At 35.0% G+C, this 19,857-nt stretch overlaps 2 protein-coding genes across 26 annotated transcripts in view; one reads left to right on the top strand and one right to left on the bottom strand.

The window, feature by feature from the left end:
* NEXN (nexilin F-actin binding protein) overlaps nt 1-19,857 on the top strand; it is a 60,833-nt gene that overhangs the window by 26,714 nt on the left and 14,262 nt on the right. For 5 of the 12 annotated variants that reach the window (XM_049709821.1, XM_049709822.1, XM_049709826.1 and 2 more), the window contains exons 3-10: nt 172-363; nt 560-638; nt 724-872; nt 5,802-5,843; nt 7,022-7,213; nt 7,307-7,483; nt 10,059-10,247; nt 14,746-14,943. In XM_049709821.1, the coding sequence (XP_049565778.1) occupies nt 172-363; nt 560-638; nt 724-872; nt 5,802-5,843; nt 7,022-7,213; nt 7,307-7,483; nt 10,059-10,247; nt 14,746-14,943 (1,218 nt within the window). The remainder of the gene's footprint in view (nt 1-171; nt 364-559; nt 639-723; nt 873-5,801; nt 5,844-7,021; nt 7,214-7,306; nt 7,484-10,058; nt 10,248-14,745; nt 14,944-19,857) is intronic. The other 7 variants (XM_033405943.2, XM_004279939.4, XM_033405945.2 and 4 more) reach the window with 3 other exon arrangements.
* FUBP1 (far upstream element binding protein 1) overlaps nt 14,951-19,857 on the bottom strand; it is a 51,280-nt gene continuing 46,373 nt past the window's right edge. For all 14 annotated transcript variants that reach the window (XM_049709753.1, XM_049709775.1, XM_049709757.1 and 11 more), the window contains one exon: nt 14,951-18,165. In XM_049709753.1, coding sequence (XP_049565710.1) covers nt 17,922-18,165 — 244 coding nt within the window. In that variant the 3' untranslated portion in view covers nt 14,951-17,921. The remainder of the gene's footprint in view (nt 18,166-19,857) is intronic.

The raw sequence follows: 19,857 nt of genomic DNA, 5'->3' as shown, positions 1-19,857 counted from the left end.
TAGAAAGTATCTAATCAGATTCTGATTATACAAATAAAGGTTTCAAACTCATTTCTATCTATAGTCTGTTTCAATAAGTATTTCTTATATTGCTTATTCTGATCTATCTTTACCTAATTTCTTCCTTTCTTATTTTTTTAACTTTCTTCTCTTTATTTTCTTCTAATGAAGCTTCTGCTTTCTTCATCTAAACCTGTACCAAAAACCTATGTGCCAAAACTTGGCAAGGGTGATGTAAAGGATAAGTTTGAAGCCATGCAGAGAGCCAGGGAAGAAAGAAATCAAAGGAGATCTAGAACCGAAAAGCAAAGAAGAAAAGAACAATATATTAGAGAGAGAGAATGGAACAGGAGAAAGCAGGAGGTTATTTTATTTTATTTTATTCTCATGCAAATATTCATTTTCATCTTTTACATTTTATTTGTTATTCACATTAACCACATTTCATATTAACTATAATTAATATTTTCTGTGTTTATAAACTAATTGCAAACTCTGCATATAATATGATCTAGTCTAAAGTTTGGATATGTTCATATTAATTTATTTAACCATCTAGATTAAAGAAATGCTTGCTTCTGATGATGAGGAAGAGGTATCTTCTAAAGTAGAAAAGGCTTACGTCCCAAAGCTAACAGGTAAGACACTTGAGGGGCAAATTGTAAATAAAATTGCAAAAAAGGAAGCATAGCAAAATATCAAACATGTTTCATATATTCTTAGGAACTGTTAAAGGTAAATTTGCTGAAATGGAGAAACAAAGACAAGAGGAACAAAGGAAGAGAACAGAAGAGGAACGAAAACGCAGAATTGAGCAGGATATGTTAGAAAAGAGGAAGATACAACGTGAATTAGCAAAAAGGGCTGAGCAGGTATACACTAGATATTAATTTGGTATTTGCTTCAGAAACTAATTGTACAGAGTAAAACTAATCGGTATGCTGCCTAATCAAAATATTTTAATATAACATAAACCTATTAAATAGTAGCTAACATGGAAATAAGATCTTAAGCACAAATATTTAATATCAAATGCCTAGAAGGATAAGGGCAGAATGTGCCTATTTCAAGGTAGAATACTGAGATGACTTTTGTTATATACCATCTTATCATTCTCTCTGCATTCCTTACACTGTCCACATTCCTTATTTTTCTTGACACATTAGAGAATTTTACAAAGATACAAGGCAAGTTCACACATAAACTATCCACAAGCATATAACAAAATGCTGGTCTTTTAATAGCAATCAAAAAATACTTGCTGGTTATTATCAAACACAGGCTTAATTAGGATATCTTCCTACTCAATTATTTGAAACAAATTCAAGTCACATTTTATTCAATAATGGTATTATTAGCTAGCTTAGCTTTGTTTTTTAAGTTGGGGACGGTAGTAGAAGGGAGAAATGTGTGACAGTCATTTCCTTCATATAGCCATTACTGTTGCCCATAGCCACAGAGGACAAATTAGAGGGAGAAAAACATTATTACTATGATTTTATATAGTCTCTTAATGAACTTAGAATTCCCATATATTTTCTTCTCAGAGCATGAGAACTAAGAAGCTGGTAAGTATTTTAAAATACTCAAGAATCTGATCTAATTTCCAGAAAAAGCTAATCTCTCCAAATGATTCATGTGTGTAATGACATAGAAACTTGAAATTCTAATAGTCATAATTACATTTTATTAAGTAAAGAACTGGTCAATTCACAAAAATTTCTTTAATATATTGATATCTGTTTTATATTATAAACGATCTGTTGTCATAGAGACATAGAAAAAAGACACAGAAGACAGTTATATTGCTTATGTACTTTAACCGTGTCTACACTGTAGGATCAAAAGAGATGATCAATGTATTGAGCTTAACAAGACAATAATGGTATATCTCCTAGCGTTTTTAATAAGATTATATGAGTTAATAAATGCAAAGCACTTAGTACAGTGCCTGGTACAAAGTAAGTGGGCTATAAATAAATGTCTCACCTAAATAATGGTACATATAGATAAAATGTCATGAAATCATTTTAGTTTCTCCTCCTTCTGTCATCAGTATTTTAACAACTATCCTAACATCGTCTTCACAGTATATTGTCTTTCATAACCGTTTTTATTGTGAGATTGTACTTGGCTCTTTTTTGCCTACTCTTTAAGTGCCTTAAATCTATTTGCTATGCTTCTTTCAGTTTCTACTACTTTTCTTTAAAAAACGTGACAGGGAATTCCCTGGCGGTCCAGTGGTTAGGACTTGGCGCTTTCACTGCCGGGGCCAGGGCTGGATCCTTGGTCAGAGAAGTAAGATCCTGCAAACCACGCAGTGCAGCCAAAAAAAAAAACAAACAAAAAAATTTTTTTAAAGTGACAAAGAAGGCAAAGCATATGCTGTATTTGCATGTCAAAGAAATTTATTTACCCTGACTTTGCAAATAATCACTTTTATGGCACAAACAGCCATTTTTATGGTGACAAATAATGTCATATGCCGGATGAATTACAGAAAAGAATTGGAATTTCCTATATTTTATTACTTTGCATCTCTTTGTCTGAAGAAAGGTTGGTGTACTTTACCTCTGCCACCTCCAGTCATCAAAGATTAGTATTCATTTTGAAATGAAGTTTCGGACTTCCCTGGTGGTGCAGTGGTTAAGGATCTGCCTGCCAGTGCAGGGGACACAGGTTCGAGTCCTGGTCCAGGAAGATCCCACATGCCACAGAGCAACTAAGCCCATGCCCACAACTATTGAGCCTGCACTCTAGAGCCCACAAGCCACAACTACTGAAACCTGCGTGCCCTCACACCACGATGAAGAGTAGCCCCCGCTCGCCACAACTAGAGAAAGCCTGCACACAGCAATGAAAACCCAATGCAGCCAAAAATTAATTAATTATTTTTTATTTTTATTTTTTTGCGTTACGCGGGCCTCTCACTGCTGTGGCCTCTCCCGCTGCGGAGCACAGGCTCCGAACGCGCAGGCTCAGCGGCCATGGCTCACGGTCCCAGCCGCTCCGCGGCATGTGGGATCTTCCCGGACCGGGGCACGAACCCGTGTCCCCTTCATCTTCCCGGACCGGGGCACGAAGCCGTGTCCCCTTCATCGGCAGGCAGACTCTCAACCACTGCGCCACCAGGGAAGCTCTAATTATTTTTTTTTAAAAAGAAATGAAATTTCACAAGGGAATACAGTTATAAGGAGGGAGTTCCCTTATTATAATAAGGCGATACAATATATAATAAATGAATATTTTAGGTTATATATAAAATATATCACTATATGTAATTATATTTATAATACAAATCGTAAAATAAGGTAATAAAATATATAATTAAAATATATGGTGTTTGGCAGGAAATGGTGAGTATGCACATGGGGTTAGTCTATCTCTTTTAAGTCTGTGCCCTTTTCCAAAAAGCACTGATTACACTACCACCCCGAGAACTGAATATGGCAGTGGTTTCAAAAAGAAGAAATATGTGTGTTGAGGTGAATTTGAATATGATGAAGACATAGGATACTCAGAGAGAGATGGAAGAAAACTAATCATGAAAAAGAACCACTTTCTTTAGTAACCCTGGATACTACATGGCAGGGTGTGAGAGAATCTTGGTTAATAAAATTTTTAGCCTATTAAATTATTTGAGAATATGTCGGTAGAGCAATATAAACTATTAATAGTAATTTCATCTTGCAAATATGGGAAGTCTAATTTTAAAACCTAATTAAATACATTTTCCACTCAAATCTAATAAAATTTAATCTATCTTTGAATATAAGAAGTAAGGCACGACATAGTCAAGAAGAGTCTTAATGTTTGTTTGAAAAATCCTCTTGTATACGTCCATATTCAAGAACACTATAGAAAGGATTCCTGAGTCAGACAGGTAGCTGAGTAACATTTAAGATAATTACCAGTTCTGAGATTCTAGGATATTATGATAAATTAAAAATAGGCATACTTCGTATACTGGATGTTGGAATCAAAGACCAATAAAATTTGGGGGAGAATCTTAATTTGGTATAATCTGGTTATCTTTGAGGATATTTTGATGGACAAGGTTAATGTCTAACAACTTGGAAAAAGAGACGTTATTGGTGGGAGATTGAGATGTTGAAAAGAAAGGGGAGAAAGGAAGTTGATTTGGGAAGGAGCAAAAGGAGTTTTCTTTCCATAAATCAAAAGAAATAATTGGGAAGCAGATCTTCAATGGTAGTTTCTGAAAGCTAGCACTATAATTGAACTGAATGTCTTAGTTCTCTATGAATATACTGAGACCATGGCCACTTAGGCAAATTCATCTTTTTCTTTGTTTATTGAAACCCAACGGAAAAAAAATTCTATCTTTTGTTGTTTTGATAATGGTTTAAAATGAGCAAAGAATAAAGCAAAAATAACAAAAAAACACCCAACCAAACGAAGAAAAACTATTCTAAATATAGTTTATTATCTACTGTAAGCTAATAAAAATCTGAGAAGGTTGTAGCAGCAAGAAAAAGAAATTTGGGGTTAAAAAATTTAGAATTTTTCTTCCCTATGCTCTCAATGTCTCGCTTCTCACCATATCTCCTAGAACTTTTTATTGAGATTAACATGATTTGTAGAGGAATTGTTAGCACTCTTTTGAAGGGAAATAATTTTGTAATTATTTTATTACAGATTCATTAAAATTTTTCATAGTATCATTTATCATTCAATAAAACCTTCATCATTTATACAACTCAGTGTAATAAATAATTCTGTAACAAAGCAAATTATTCTGAACAAAGCTATTTAAAATAAACTATTAAGATACAAAATAGACTTATTTTTAATAAATGATTTGTTCAGAATAATTTCTTTTTCAAGAAATTTGGTATCTTAATAATATGTATTATTTCTTCTTGACAGAGAATATAGAAAAGTGGGATGATGAGAGAACAGGGAGTTAGCCAGCCCAGTTCCTAGTATGAGACAAGGTACAGCAGAATTCCCTTAGACTGAGTGAGGAACAAACTACTTCCAGCTCTTTCACTGGTGTTAAAAATCAAATTAAAACAATAAACAATCTGAATTTTTACTTTCTAACTTTTTCCATTTTCCTGTTGCTTATGTTTCCTTTTCCTGAGATCTCAAACATTGTGTTATTTAAATCACTTTTCTGTCATTTCTCACTCTGTTATGTATTGTACATTAGCCTGCCCCTCAAGCTAATCTTAATGGCCAAATTGAGCTCCCTCTTTTTGAATGAGGGCCTTTCCTACCTAGATCTGTGAAAATATAGAGTAAACAATTATGATTTCCAGAATTATTTTCCCTTCTAAACTAGCCATGTGAAAGCCTACACCTTTTACTGTGCTTTATTATTGTGTCAGTTATATTTTTGCCATCTATTTATAAAATATAGTCATGATGATTATTTGATTGCTAATGATAGGTTTTCCTTTTGCTGTGGCAGAGAGAGAATGGGGAAATGTTTCTGTAGCTCCATTTAAATTGCTTAATTAATAACTGCTGGTTGTAAGCTCACAGCCAGATTATAAGAGTTTGGTCCATTATTCAAATTCCAGAATTACAAAGGTAGGCTTTAATTTTTTCTTAATATGTTGTTCCCTAGATAGTGATATCAAAATGCAAAAATTAATATAAAGTTTAATCTCTATTTAAAAGGACATAATTGGTTACTTTGGAGCAACATAAAAATACTTCAGAATGCTAAATTTTGAAATTTACCATAAATCACAACTAATACTTTTCAGTTGTATGTTTAAAACAAAAAGCAGAAATCTGTTGTAATGTAATGATATAAAATTCTTATTCAATAGATTGAGGACATAAACAATACGGGAACTGAATCAGCATCAGAGGTAAATGGACATTTCCTTTAATGAAACATTCACCTAAAATTATCTGATTCACAAATAATCTTTCAATTAAAAAAATTAAGAGTTCTTTTCTATAAATATAGCAACAACAAGAAGGACAAAAATATTTTGCAAAGCAAGATCATACTTTTGCACTTTCAAACGCTATAGCTTAGTGTTTTTAAAGAAAAGTATGTTTTTGCTTTCATGGTTAGAGACACAAGTCTCAATTTGAGATACTCTGCCAAGGCTGTATATTTCTTGAACTGTTACTAATAGTTGAGATTGTTGAAAGCTAACATTTGAAAAAGGCAGTTTTCTTTTCATCATCTGTCTTCTTTCCTCAGAGTTCCTGATAGTTTGTTTTGCTTATCACATACTAGCAGAGAGTACAGAATCTATTACCATGAAGGAATGTTCAAACCACAAAAATTTTAGTTATCTCTTTTTATCTAACAGAGAAAGTTAAAGATCAATCAATTTGATGGTGTGCCTAAAACTACAGCCACATAAATTGGAAGCAGTTTTATTTTAGGGGGCATGTGTTACATATTACAATTCTTTGTTTTTGAAAAAAGTTCAAAGGCAATAACAGATGATGTAATAGAACTAATTAAAATGGATTTTAAAAACAAGTTTAAGAATATTTGAATAGGACCAAAGGCCAAAGAGTTTTGTCCATAATATAAATGTTTTCTAAATCACTTGGAAATACTGGGGTTTTTTTCCTTGCTAAAATGTTAGTTTTATTAAGTATTTAAAAACTTGCATGGAGAGAAAAATCAAACACAGAAATCTTTCTTGTGTGTTTAAACTGAAGCCATCCACCATCAAATTGATTTAGAGTATGCTCACATGCACATTACCTTTTGTGGGATGAGTGCACGGATAGTGAAATTCAGATAATTTCACGCAATTTTATCCAAACAGCTGTATTAACACCATCTTCTAGGAAAAAAGATGCTTCTTGAACCCTGTCAGCAGTGGATTTCAATAAGATTGACTCATCATGTACAATGAATTCAGAGAAAGAGCTATTTAATAGAAATCTGTTAAAAATATTAATTTTTGTTCTTCATAACATTGATGGCAATGTAATGAAATTCACCAATGATGGAAGTCCCATGAAACCTAAATTTTGATTAGGAAGAAATATGCTAATTATCTATTTTATAAATTAGGAAGGAGATGATTCACTGCTTGTAACAGTGGTACCTGTCAAATCACACAAAACATCTGGAAAAATGAAAAAGAATTTCGAAGATCTAGAAAAAGAACAAGAAGAAAAGGAAAGGGTCAAGTATGAAGAAGATATAAGATATGAAGAACAACGTCGGTCTCTCAAGGAAGCAAAGTGTCTTTCATTGGTCATGGTAATTTTTTTTAATAAAGAACAAATAAAGGCAGTTAAGTTGGTTAGCAGCATATCCCTTTATGATTAACAGGTTTTCATTATGTTTTCTTAGGATGATGAACTGGAAAGTGAGGCAAAGAAAGAGTCACTTTCTCCTGGAAAATTGAAACTGACGTTTGAAGAATTGGAAAGACAAAGACAAGAAAACCGAAGGAAGCAAGCTGAGGAGGAAGCAAGAAAACGTTTAGAAGAAGAGAGGCGTGCTTTTGAAGAAGCAAGGCGGCAAATGGTAAAACAAACTGATATATATGTAACATTTATATATGATATTATAATACATAATTATATTATGATACATAACATTTATATATTATATTATACAAATTATATATTATATGTATAATATGTTATACAAATGTTATATATAAAACATTTAATATTAAGGGAGGTAGCTGGCTTTAGATAAGGTTCATTGCTATAAATTTAAGGAGATTTTCTATATACAAGGGTCTGATTTTGAAACTGTATACATATGCCATATATAACATGCATTTATATTATTTTCTAGCTTTCATTTTGGGATATTTTACCTAATATGCCTTAAATTTTTATTTTTATAAATTGTAAACATACAAAATAATTATTCAACAAATCTAATTTCTCTTCATCTGTTAGCTCAGCCTGCAATATGTTTAATAGCATGGTGCAGCGCACTTTCAAGTCTAATCATAAGTGTACACTTAGTGTCAGTATATATATATATATATATACTGAATATATATAGAGAGATATATATATGTGTAATGTATATAATCTAAGTGCTTAAAAGCATGGATTTTGGAGCCAGACTGCCTGGATTCAGATATCTAACCTTTATTGTGTACCCATGGACAAGTTATTGAACCTCTCTACATCTTAGTTTCCTCATTTGTAAAATGGTGAAAATAATTGTGCCTACTTCTTAAATCATTAAATGAGTTAATATAGAAAGCAGTTAGAGTAGTGTTTGGCATATAATAAGTGTTTCATTTATTTATTATGTATTTTTATCTTTTTATTATTATTTTTTTTGACCTCGCAGCACAGCTTTTGGGATCTTAGTTCCCTGACCAGGGATTGAACCCATGCCTCCTGCAATGGAAGCGTGGAGTCCCAACCACTAAACCGCCAGGGAATTCCCAATATGTGCTTTAAAAATGTTAACTGCTATTATTATAGTAACAGATTTAACAACAAAAAATAAAATTGAAATAAGAAAACACTGATTCCAAATCTCATTGCAAGAATTTAAGAATGGAACATATGTAATTTTTTAAACTTTCAGACTTTCTTGATCAGTTTTCATTAATGATGTTCTGAGGTCTATATCTCCAAAATTTTAATTTTCTAGATGTTTGTTTGAAAATGTTGTTATTGGGTTGGCCAAATTTCGTTTGGGTTTTTCTGTAAAATGTTATGGAAAAACCCAAACAAACTTTTTGGCCAACCCAATATTTTGGGTAGTTACAGTTGGATAATACCTACACATTTTAGATATCACTGGTGGTCAATTTAGTGAAAAGACATAGAAATATCATTAATTAATCAAATCATAAATTTCAATGAGTATTTAATTAATTTAATTAGCATTACATTAGAATTTTAATTATAAAATCATAAAATTTGAATTGTATGTAAAATAGTTCCAGATAATGTTTTATCCATTTAATAACCATAGTTCATAGTAAAAAAAATCCATGAAAATTACAGAATGAGAACTTTATTATGTAAGAGACTCAGTGTGTGTATACTTGAACCTCAGTTTAAGTACACACACACACTTTTATTTTTTTTGGAAGATAAATTGTAGAATTTTTGATCAATGAAATACTATACAGCAATAGAAAATAATTAACTACAGGTAGCCCCATCAACACAGATAAATCTCAAAAAAAACTACAAGATTCAGCAAAACTGTAAGTCAATAGGACCACATACAGTATAATTTCTTATATGTAAAATTCAAAAGCTGCAACACTGAACAAATTTTTACATATTCAAACAAAGCAAAAGAATAACAAACACAAAATTAAGCATATTAGTTTCCTCTGAAAAGCCAGCAAAAGGTGGATGGGCTCTTGAAGGATACACGAAGACCTTCAAGAGTACTGGAAACATTCCATATCTTAAACTGAGTAGGATCCACATCTGTGTTGGTGTTACTTTTATTTATTTATTTATTTTAACATCTTTATTGGAGTATAATTGCTTTACAATGGTGTGTTAGTTTCTGCTTTATAACAAAGTGAATCAGTTATACATATATGTTCCCATATCTCTTCCCTCTTGCGTCTCCCTCCCTCCCACCCTCCCTATCCCACCCCTCCAGGTGGTCACAAAGCACCGAGCTGATCTTCCTGTGCTATGCGGCTGCTTCCCACTAGCTGTCTATTTTACGTTTGGTAGTGTGTATATGTCCATGCTACTCTCTCACTTTGTCCCAGCTTACCCTTCCCCCTCCCTGTGTCCTCAAGTCCTTTCTCTAGTAGGTCCACACACGTGTTTTATGTTTGTTCTGGGAGAGTTAATGTTTAGTAAAACTTTTAAATGATTCCTTAAGAATTTTAAACAATTAATCTTATCCATTTAAACATTTGACTTGCTTGAGAAGTTTTATTTAACTTGAGTACATCTTTATTTGGAATTTTTCCAAATTTGATTTTTTAAATCATATGAGACGTTATAAAGGAAGGGGATTTTGGTCAAGAATACTAGAACAAAGAAACATTTCTGTGTAAGGTGACTGAGTCTGTGCCTTTTGATTTATAATTCATTCCTGTCTTTGATTAATCCCAGTTTTTAGTAGTGAGTTGTTTCTTCGTTAGGTAAATGAAGAGGAGGAAAACCAAGACACAGAAAACATTTTTAAAGGGTACCGCCCTGGTAAACTGAAACTCAGTTTTGAAGAAATAGAAAGACAAAGGAGAGAAGATGAAAAAAGGAAAGCAGAAGAAGAAGCCAGAAGAAGAATAGAGGAAGAAAAGAAGGCATTTGCTGAAGCAAGGAGAAGCATGGTAAGATAGAATGTGACTGGAGGAGGCCACTGGGATTCAGTATGTTATGAGAAATCATTCAACTTTGGGGATACCCTATTATTTCTGAACTTATATGCCAAAAGTAGGGATGGCATATAAGTTATTAAAGTCTCCTATGGCATAACACTGTCAGTTAAAGGTGTTTGCTTCATTATAGTGTTGAGAAGTTTCTGATTAAATTGCTATGCCTAGCATAGAGGAGTGTATGTTATCTTCCTTCTCTGGGAAGGCATGTTTTCCAGAACTAAGTATCTCAGCGAGGAGGGAGCGGGGTTCCTACCCCCACCTTTCCTTCCCTCCTCTCCATTCTCTTCTCCTTCCCTCCCTCACTCCTTCCTTCCTTTCCTCCTTTCTTTCCAGTATCCATCCCATCTGGGATATATTAAATGATCAAAGCCATTTAATCACAATTAGTTAACTCTCCAAAATGCTTACCATCACTCTGGATATTGCTACTAAACTTAACTCTGTTACAAAGTTATACTTCTTATACCATTTTTTAAATATTTATTTATTTATTTTGGCTGCTTTGGGTCTTCGTTGCTGTGCACGAGCTTTCTCTAGTTGCGGAGATCAGGGGCTACCCTACACGGGCTTCTCACTGCGGTGGCTTTTCTTGTTGTGGAGCACGGGCTCTAGGCGCATGGGCTTCAGTAGTTCTCGCTCGCAGGCTCTAGAGCACAGGCTCAGTAGTTGTGGAGCATGGGCTTAGTTGCTCTGGGGCATGTGGGATCTTCCCGGACCAGGGGTCAAACCCGTGTCCCCTGCATTGGCAGGCGGATTCTTAACCACAGAATCCAGGGAAGCCCCTATACCATTTTAATGTTTGTTAAATGTACAGTTACCTGACAAACTTTTTTTTAAGTAAGTTGACACGTGAACGCTGCATCCCCTTCCTGAAACATTTTAATTGGCTTCAATGATATCATGACCTGGTTTTCTTCCTGTGTCTGGGTGAGCTTCAGACAGATATATCCAAGTGTTTATTTGGCTTCATCACCCACCCAGATGCTCAAATCAGAAACCTGTGGGCCTTAAGCACTTCCACCTCTCATTCATGCCTCACATCCAGTCATTCACTGTCTCATTTCCTATATCACTCTAATAATTGATCAGTTTTCCCCCATTTCCCACTACCACTACTATAATGCAGGTCACTGTTATCCCTTGCCTGAGGCCAACTCCTAATTAATTTGCTTTCTTGCCTATAATCCATTCTTTCCTATAAAGCCAGAAGTGGTCTTTCTTAAAAAAAAAAAAAAAAAAAAAAAGTAAATTTGATGATGTTACTATTTTGCTTAAAAATTTTCCACGTCCCTTAAAACAAAAATCCAAACACTAAAATTTTTAAATAAATTTCTTTATAATCTTGCCCTAGTATTTTCTCCAGTTTCATTTCTTGATTCTTCCTTTTTTTTAAAAAATAAATATATTTATTTATTTTTGGCTGCATTGGGTCTTTGTTGCTGCACGCAGGCTTTTTCTAGTTGCGGCGAGTGGGGGCTACTCTTTGTTGCGGTGAGCGGGCTTCTCATTGCGGTGGCTTCTCTTGTTGCAGAGCACGGGCTCTAGGCACACGGGCTTCAGTAGTTGTGGCTCGCAGGCTCTAGAGCGCAGGCTCAGTAGTTGTGGTGCACAGGCTTAGTTGCTCCATGGCATGTGGGATCTTCCCGGACCAGGGCTTGAACCCATGTCCCCTGCATTGGCAGGCAGATTCTTAACCACTGCGCCACCAGGGAAGTCCCTCTTGAGTCTTCCTTAATCTGCCATGTTTGTTCCAGACATACTAAATTTCTTTCCATTTCTTCAAAACGCTATGCTCTCATCTCTGGAACTTCATAAATGCTATATGAAACGTGTCTCTCTCTCTTTTCCCTGTGCTGAGCTATCTCCTATTCATATATTCCATTTCCTCTGGAAGCCTTTCCTGCTAATACAAGTTCCAGAAAGGTGTTCCTTTCATGTATTCTTAGAGCATTTAGTGCTCCCCTAGCATAGCACTAGCGCTGTATTGTGGCTTATGGCCATCTTCCTCACTCAGTGAGGCTGAGACCACATCAAGCACATGACACGGGACTTCACTGAAGCCCGCGCACTCTAGGGCCCGTGTGCAGCAACTACTGAGCCCATGTGCTGCAACTAAGGAAGCCCACGTGCCTAGAGCCCATGCTCCGCAACAAGAGGAGCCACTGCAATGAGTAGCCCGCTCACTGCAACGAAGAGTAGCCCCTGCTCACCACAACTAGAGGATGCCCACGCACAGCAACGAAGACCCAATGCAGCCAAAAAAAAAGAAAAAGATGGTGCTTGGACTTGGGGAAAAAAAGCACATGGCACAATGCATTTTATTGTAACAAACTTCCTGTAACTGCTTGTGGAATAAGTGATTTATTTTATTTTATTATTATTTTTTATTGAAGTAGAGTTGATTTACAATGCTGTGCCAATCTCTGCTCTACAGCATAGTGACTCAGTTATACACATTTATACATTCTTCTATTTAATATTCCTTTCCATTATGGCTTATCACAGGATATTGAATATAGTTCCCTGTGCTATACAGTAGGACCTTGTTGTTTATCCATCCTATATATAATAGTTCACATCTGCTAATTCCACACTCCCAGTCCTTCCCTCCCCCACCCACCTCCCCCTTGGCAACCACGAGTCTGTTCTCTATGTCTGTGAGTCTGTTTCTGTTTTGTAGATAGGTTCATTTGAGCCATATCTTAGATTCCACAAATATGGTATTTGTCTTTCTCTTTCTGACTTCACTTAGTATGATAATCTGTAGTTACATCCATGTTGCTGCAAATGGCATTATTTTGTTCTTTTTTATGGCTAAGTTGGAATAAGTGACATTAATACTATCTTATTAGGTAATCCTTGATTCACAAATGGTTTCTACACAGAAACCCTACAAACATTCTGAGAGCACTTAATTTCTGGAGAATCAGCTGGTTCAGAAGTGGTAGATAAGAAGTAGCTGTGAAGATCAGGAAATCTAGTCCTGGGAGCAGATTTTTAGGCCAAATCTGCCATTTTATCATGACTCACTAGTGGAAAAAGTGCAGGAAAGGAAAATGGCATTAAACCAAAACTCTGGCTTCCTAAAGACATTTCTATATCAGGAAAGGAAAGAGAAACTTTTTCCTTCATTTATGTTGTTTTCTTATCTAGGGCCAAGTATTGTCATTTCATATTATTGCTCAGTTAACTCATATATTAATAAAAATTTTTTTGGCAATCTGTGGATTTTGAGACCATATAAACATTATTTCTGAGTTGAACTGGTTCTGTGGTAAAAGCCTGTCATATATAAAAATTGGAACAAATAATAATTACCCTTTACCTCTCTTATTCCTATGTCTAGTTCAGCCACAGGGACACAATTCAAGTGAGAGGTTTATGTATATACTTTCAGGGGTTAGAATTAGGTCACTGCTTTTCATGGCAAAATGTATTCCAAGTCAATGATTTAAAAGCTGAGTTTCTATTTGCAATTTAGAGATTGCCTATATACAGGGAATGATATTGTAATAATAAAACTGCTATTTGGGAGCTTACCATAGTGTCAGACACACTGCAAAGTGTTTCCAAACTTTATGTAATTCTCATGACAACTCTATGAAAGTTGTCACAGATAAGGAAACTCAGATTTAGAGAGGCTATGTAACTTGCCCAAGGTCATAACTAAATGGCAGTTAGACATGTAATTCATGAAATTACAAAAAGGTAGTCTAAATAGTTATTTATAGTTTTATTAGAAAGACTTTTAAGGTTTGGAATTTCACCTTTTCCACATAGTATTTGTGTTGACTTTGGACAAGTTACTTTTTAGTGCCTCAGTTTCCTCATCTATAAAATGGGGATATTAATAACACCTACTTCACAGGGTTACAGAAAAATAAGTCAATACACGTAAAGTGCTTAGAATTGTACCTGGCAGCTATAAGTATTAACTATTATTATTTATTTTTAATTAGCCTGACAGTAAATAAATCAGTAAAATCACAGCATTAACTGATTTTTGCCTGATTATGAAGGGGTCATGATATCTAATTCATTCAGGTAAAAACCATGATTTAACTGAAATGCTCTATTTTAATTACCAGAATGGAGGTTCATTTTAATCCAATTAAAACGTTTTCCCAATATTAGAACATCTTTTTAATTTTTTTAATTAAAAAAAATTTGTTCTTAGAATATCTTAATGTCTAATTCAAATTACTCATAGTATAAAGTCAAAGTATTTATTTGTGTTCACTGGAATGGAGACTTTATGGTCACCATTTTCTCTGTTACTACAAAATACTTTAGTCTTACAGTTTCTAATAATTCCTTCTTGTTTATTGTTTTATACTTTTAAAGAGAATTTTTGGGTTTTAGTTCAATGTGAAACCTTTCTATTCAAGAAATATTCCCTTTGTAGTATGTATAATTCTGGCAAGAGTGATAAAAGAATTATTTTAAATAGGTAGTAGATGATGACTCCCCAGAGATGTATAAAACAACCTCTCAAGAATCTCTTACACCTGGAAAACTAGAAATTAATTTTGAAGAATTATTAAAACAAAAAATGGAAGAAGAAAGACGACGAACAGAGGAGGAACGGAAGCATAAGCTAGAGATGGAAAAACAGGAATTTGAACAACTGAGACAAGAAATGGGAGAGGTAAGACTTTAAGAAGTGTCCATTTTTATTCCACAAATAGTAATCTCAGTATTTCACATGCATTACCTTACAATAACTTTCTAAGTATTATTATTTTTACATAAAGGACACTCCTATGAGGCACTTGGTACAAGTTTCAGCATAGTTGAGTGTACCTTTCCAGCCTGCTATAACTCTACTCCTTCTTGCTAGTTTGAAAAATATATAAGATTCCAAGTGACTGAGATATTACTGTAGTATGTAAGTAAATATTTCTTCCTATATACCTCACAATTGTGTGAGATTACACCATGATTGAGAACTGTCACTCTAGAGTACTTAATATACCCAGTTATACTTATTTTCCTTGAAACAGAATTAAACTGGTAATCAAAATAAGAAAAAACTATAAGAGTACCATGGATGCTAATAGGAACATCAGTTTGGCAACTCTTTGAATAATTTTACAGGCATACTGCATTTCATTGTGCTTCACTTTATTGCACTTTGCAGGTACTGCACTTTTTACAAATTGAAGGTCTGTGGCAACCCTGCATGGAGCAAGTCTGTTGCCACCATTTTTCCAACTGCATTTGCTCACTTTGTGTCTCTGTGTCACATTTTGGTAATGCTCTCAATATTTCAAACTTTTTCATTATTATTATATTTGTTATGGTGATCTGTGATCAGTGATCTTCATTGTTACTATTGTAGCTGTTTGGGGGCACCACAAACTGCTCCCATATAAGATGGTAAACTTAATCGATAAGTGTGTATGTTCTGACTGCTTCACTGACCGGCTGTTTGCCCATCTCTTTCCCTCTCTTTGGGCCTACCTGTTCCCTTACACAATAGTATTGAAATTAGGCCAATTAATGGTCTCTGAGTGTTTAAGTGAAGGTAAGAGTCGCACATCTCTCACTTTACACTTGGCCAAGAAGCGATTTGTCTCACTTTAAATAAAGCTAGCAAGATTAAGCTTAGTGAGGAAGGAACGTCGAAAGCTGAGATAGATAGGCCAAAATCTAGGCCTCTTGGGCCAAACCATTAGCCAAGATGTGAATGCAAAGGAAAAGTTTTTGAAGGAAATTAAAAGTGCTACTCCAGTGAACACACAAATGATAAGAAAGTGGAACAGCCTTACTGTCGATGTGGAAAAAGTTTTAGTGGTCTGGATAGAAGGTCACATAAGCCACAACATTCCCTTAAGCCAAAGCCTACTCCAGAGCAAGGCCCTAACTCTCTTCAATTCTATGAAGACTGAGAGATGAGGAAGCTGCAGAAGAAAAGTCTGAAGCTACCAGAGGTTGCTTCTTGAAGTTTAAGGAAAGAAGCCATCTCTGTAACAAAAAAGTGCAAGATGAAACAGCAAGTGCTGTTGTAGAGGCTGCAGAAGTTATTCAGAAGATCTAAGATAATCAAAATGAAGGTGGCTACACTAAACAATAGATTTTCAATGTAGACAAACAGGCTTGTATTGGAAGAAGATGCCATCTAGGACTTTTTTAGCTAGAGAGGAGAAGTCAATGTTTGGCTTCAAAGCTTCAAAAGACAGGCTGACTCTCTTGTTATAGGATAAAACATAGCTGGTGACTTTAAGTTGAAGCCAATGCTTATTTACCATTCTGAAAATCCTAGGGTCCTTGAGAATTCTGCTAAATCTACTTTGCCAGTGCTCTATAAATGGAACAGAGAACCTAGATATAGCAATCTATTCACAACCTGGTTTACTGAATATTTAAAGCCCACTGTTAAGACCTACTGCTCAGAAAAAATGATTCCTTTAAAATATTACTGCTCATTAATAGTGCACCTCAAAGAAACTTCAGGTGCACTGAAGGCAGGAAACACAAGAGAAGGAAAAGATAATACAATAACAAACCCCAAACAATTAAGAAAATGGTAATAGGAACATACATATCGATAATTACCTTAAATGTAAATGGATTAAATGTGCCAACCAAAAGACTCAGACTGGCTAAATGGATACAAAAACAAGACCCGTATATATGCTGTCAACAAGAGACCCACTTCAGACCTAAGGACACATACAGACTGAAAGTTAGGGGATGGAAAAAGATATTCCATGCAAATGTAAATCAAAAGGAAGCTGGAGTAGCAATTCTCATATCAGACAAAATAAACTTTAAAATAAAGACTATTACAAGAGACAGTGAAGGACACTACATAATGATCAAGGGATCAATCCAAGAAGAAGATATAACAATTGTAAATATTTATGCACCCAACATAGGAGCACCTCACTACATAAGGCAAAGGCTAACAGCCATAAAAGGGGAAATCAACAGTAACACAATCATAGTAGGGGACTTTAACACCCCACTTTCACCAATGGACAGATCATCCAAAAAGAAAATAAATAAGAAAACACAAGCTTTAAATGATACATTAAACAAGATGGACTTAATTGATATTTATTGGACATTCCATCCAAAAACAACAGAATACACTTTCTTCTCAAGTGCTCATGGAACATTCTCCAGGATAGGTCATATCTTGGGTCACAAATCAAGCCTTAAGAAAACTGTAATCGTACAAAGTATCTTTTCTGACTACACGCTATGAGACTAGATATCAATTAGAGGAAAAACTCTGTAAAAAATACAAACACATGAAGGCTAAACAATACAGTACTTAATAACCAAGAGATCACTGAAAAAATCAAAGAGGATATCAAAGAATACCTAGAAACAAATGACAATGAAAGCCAACGACCCAAAACCTATGGGATGCAGCAAAAGCAGTTCTAAGAGGGAAGTTTATAGCAATACAATCCTACCTTAAGAAACAAGAAACATCTCAAATAAACAACCTAACCTTACACCTAATGCAATTAGAGAAAGAAGAAAAAAACCCCAAAGTTAGCAGAAGGAAAGAAATCATGAAGATCAGATCAGAAATAAATGAAGGAAACAATAGCAAAGATCAATAAAACTAAAAGCTGGTTCTTTGAGAAGATAAACAAAATTAATAAACCATTAGCCAGATTCATCAAGAAAAAAAAGAAGACTCAAATCAATAGAATTAGAAATGAAAAATGAGGGCTTCCGTGGTGGCGCAGTGGTTGAGAGTCCATCTGCCGATGCAGGGGACGTGGGTTCGTGCCCCGGTCTGGGAGGATTCCGCGTGCCGTGGAGCAGCTGGGCCCATGATCCATGGCCACTGAGCCTGCGCATCCGGAGCCTGTGCTCTGCAGCGGGAAGGGCCACAGTGGTGAGAGGCCTGCGTACGGAAAAAAAAAAAAAAAGATGTAACAAAGGACACTGCAGAAATACAAAGGATCATGAGAGATTACTACAAGCAACTATATGCTAATAAAATGGACAACTTGGAATAAATGGACAAATTCTTAGAAAAGCACAACCTTCCGAGACTGAACCAGGAAGAAATAGAAAATATGAACAGACCAATCACAAGCACTGAAATTGAGACTGTGATTAAAAGTCTTCAAACAAACAAAAGCCCAGGACCAAATGGCTTCACAGGCGAATTCTATCAAGCATTTAGAGAAGAGCCAACACCTATCCTTCTCAAACTCTTCCAAAATATAGCAGAGGGAGGAACACTCCCAAACTCTACAAGGCCACTATCACCCTGATACCAAAACCAGACAAAGATGTCACAAAGAAAGAAAACTACAAGCCAATATCACTGATGAACATAGAGGCAAAACTCCTCAACAAAATACTAGCAAACAGAATCCAACAACACATTGAAAGGATCATACACCATTGATCAAGTGGGGTTTATCCTAGGAATGCAAGGATTCTTCAATATACGCAAATCAATCAATGTGATACACCATACCAACAAACTGAAGAATGAAAACCATATGATCATCTCAATAGATGTAGAAAAAGTTTTTGACAAAATTAAACACCAATTAATGATAAAAACCCTCTAGAAAGTAGGCATAGAGGGAACTTATCTCAACATAATAAAGGCCACATATGACAAACCCACAGCCAACATGGTTCTCAATGGTGAAAAACTGAAACCATTTCCACTAAGATCAGGAACAAGACAAGGTTACCCACTCTCACCACTGTTATTCAACATAGTTTTGGAAGTTTTACCCACAGCAATCAGAGAAGAAAAATAAATAAAATGAATCCAAATCGGAAAAGAAGTAGTAAACCTGTTTGCAGATGACACGATGCTAAACATAGAGAATCCTAGAGATGCTACCAGAAAACTACTAGAGCTGATCAATGAATTTGGTAAAGTAGCAGGATACAAAATTAATGCACAGAAATCTCTGGCATTCCTAGACACTAATGATGAAAAATCTGAAAGAGAAATTAAGGAAACACTCCCATTTACCATTGCAAAAAGAATAAAATACCTAGGAATAAACCCACCCAAGGAGACAAAAGACCTGTATGCAGAAAACTATAAGACACTGATGAAAGAAATTAAAGATGATACAAACAGATGGAGAGATATACCATGTTTTCGGATTGGAAGAATCAACATTGTGAAAATGACTATACTACCCAAAGCAATCTACAGATTCAATGCAGTCCCTATGAAACTACCACTGGCATTTTTCACAGAACTAGAACAAAAAATTTCACAATTTGTATTTTAACACAAGAGACCCCGAATAGACAAAGCAATCTTGAGAAAGAAAAACGGAGCTGGAGGAATCAGGCTCCCTGACATCAGACTATACTACAAAGCTACTGTAATCGAGACAGTATGGTACTGGCACAAAAACAGGAATATAGATCAATGGAACAGGATAGAAAGCCCAGAGATAAACCCACGCACATATGGTCACCTTATTTGTGATAAAGGAGTCAAGAATACACAATGGAGAAAAGACAGCCTCTTCAATAAGTGGTGCTGGGAAAACTGGACAGCTACATGTAAAAGAATGAAATTAGAACACTCCCTAACACCATACACAAA

This window comes from Orcinus orca, chromosome 1 (genome assembly GCF_937001465.1).
Source record: "Orcinus orca chromosome 1, mOrcOrc1.1, whole genome shotgun sequence".
Lineage (NCBI taxonomy): Eukaryota > Metazoa > Chordata > Mammalia > Artiodactyla > Delphinidae > Orcinus > Orcinus orca.
This window is presented reverse-complemented; position numbering and strand designations above follow the sequence as displayed.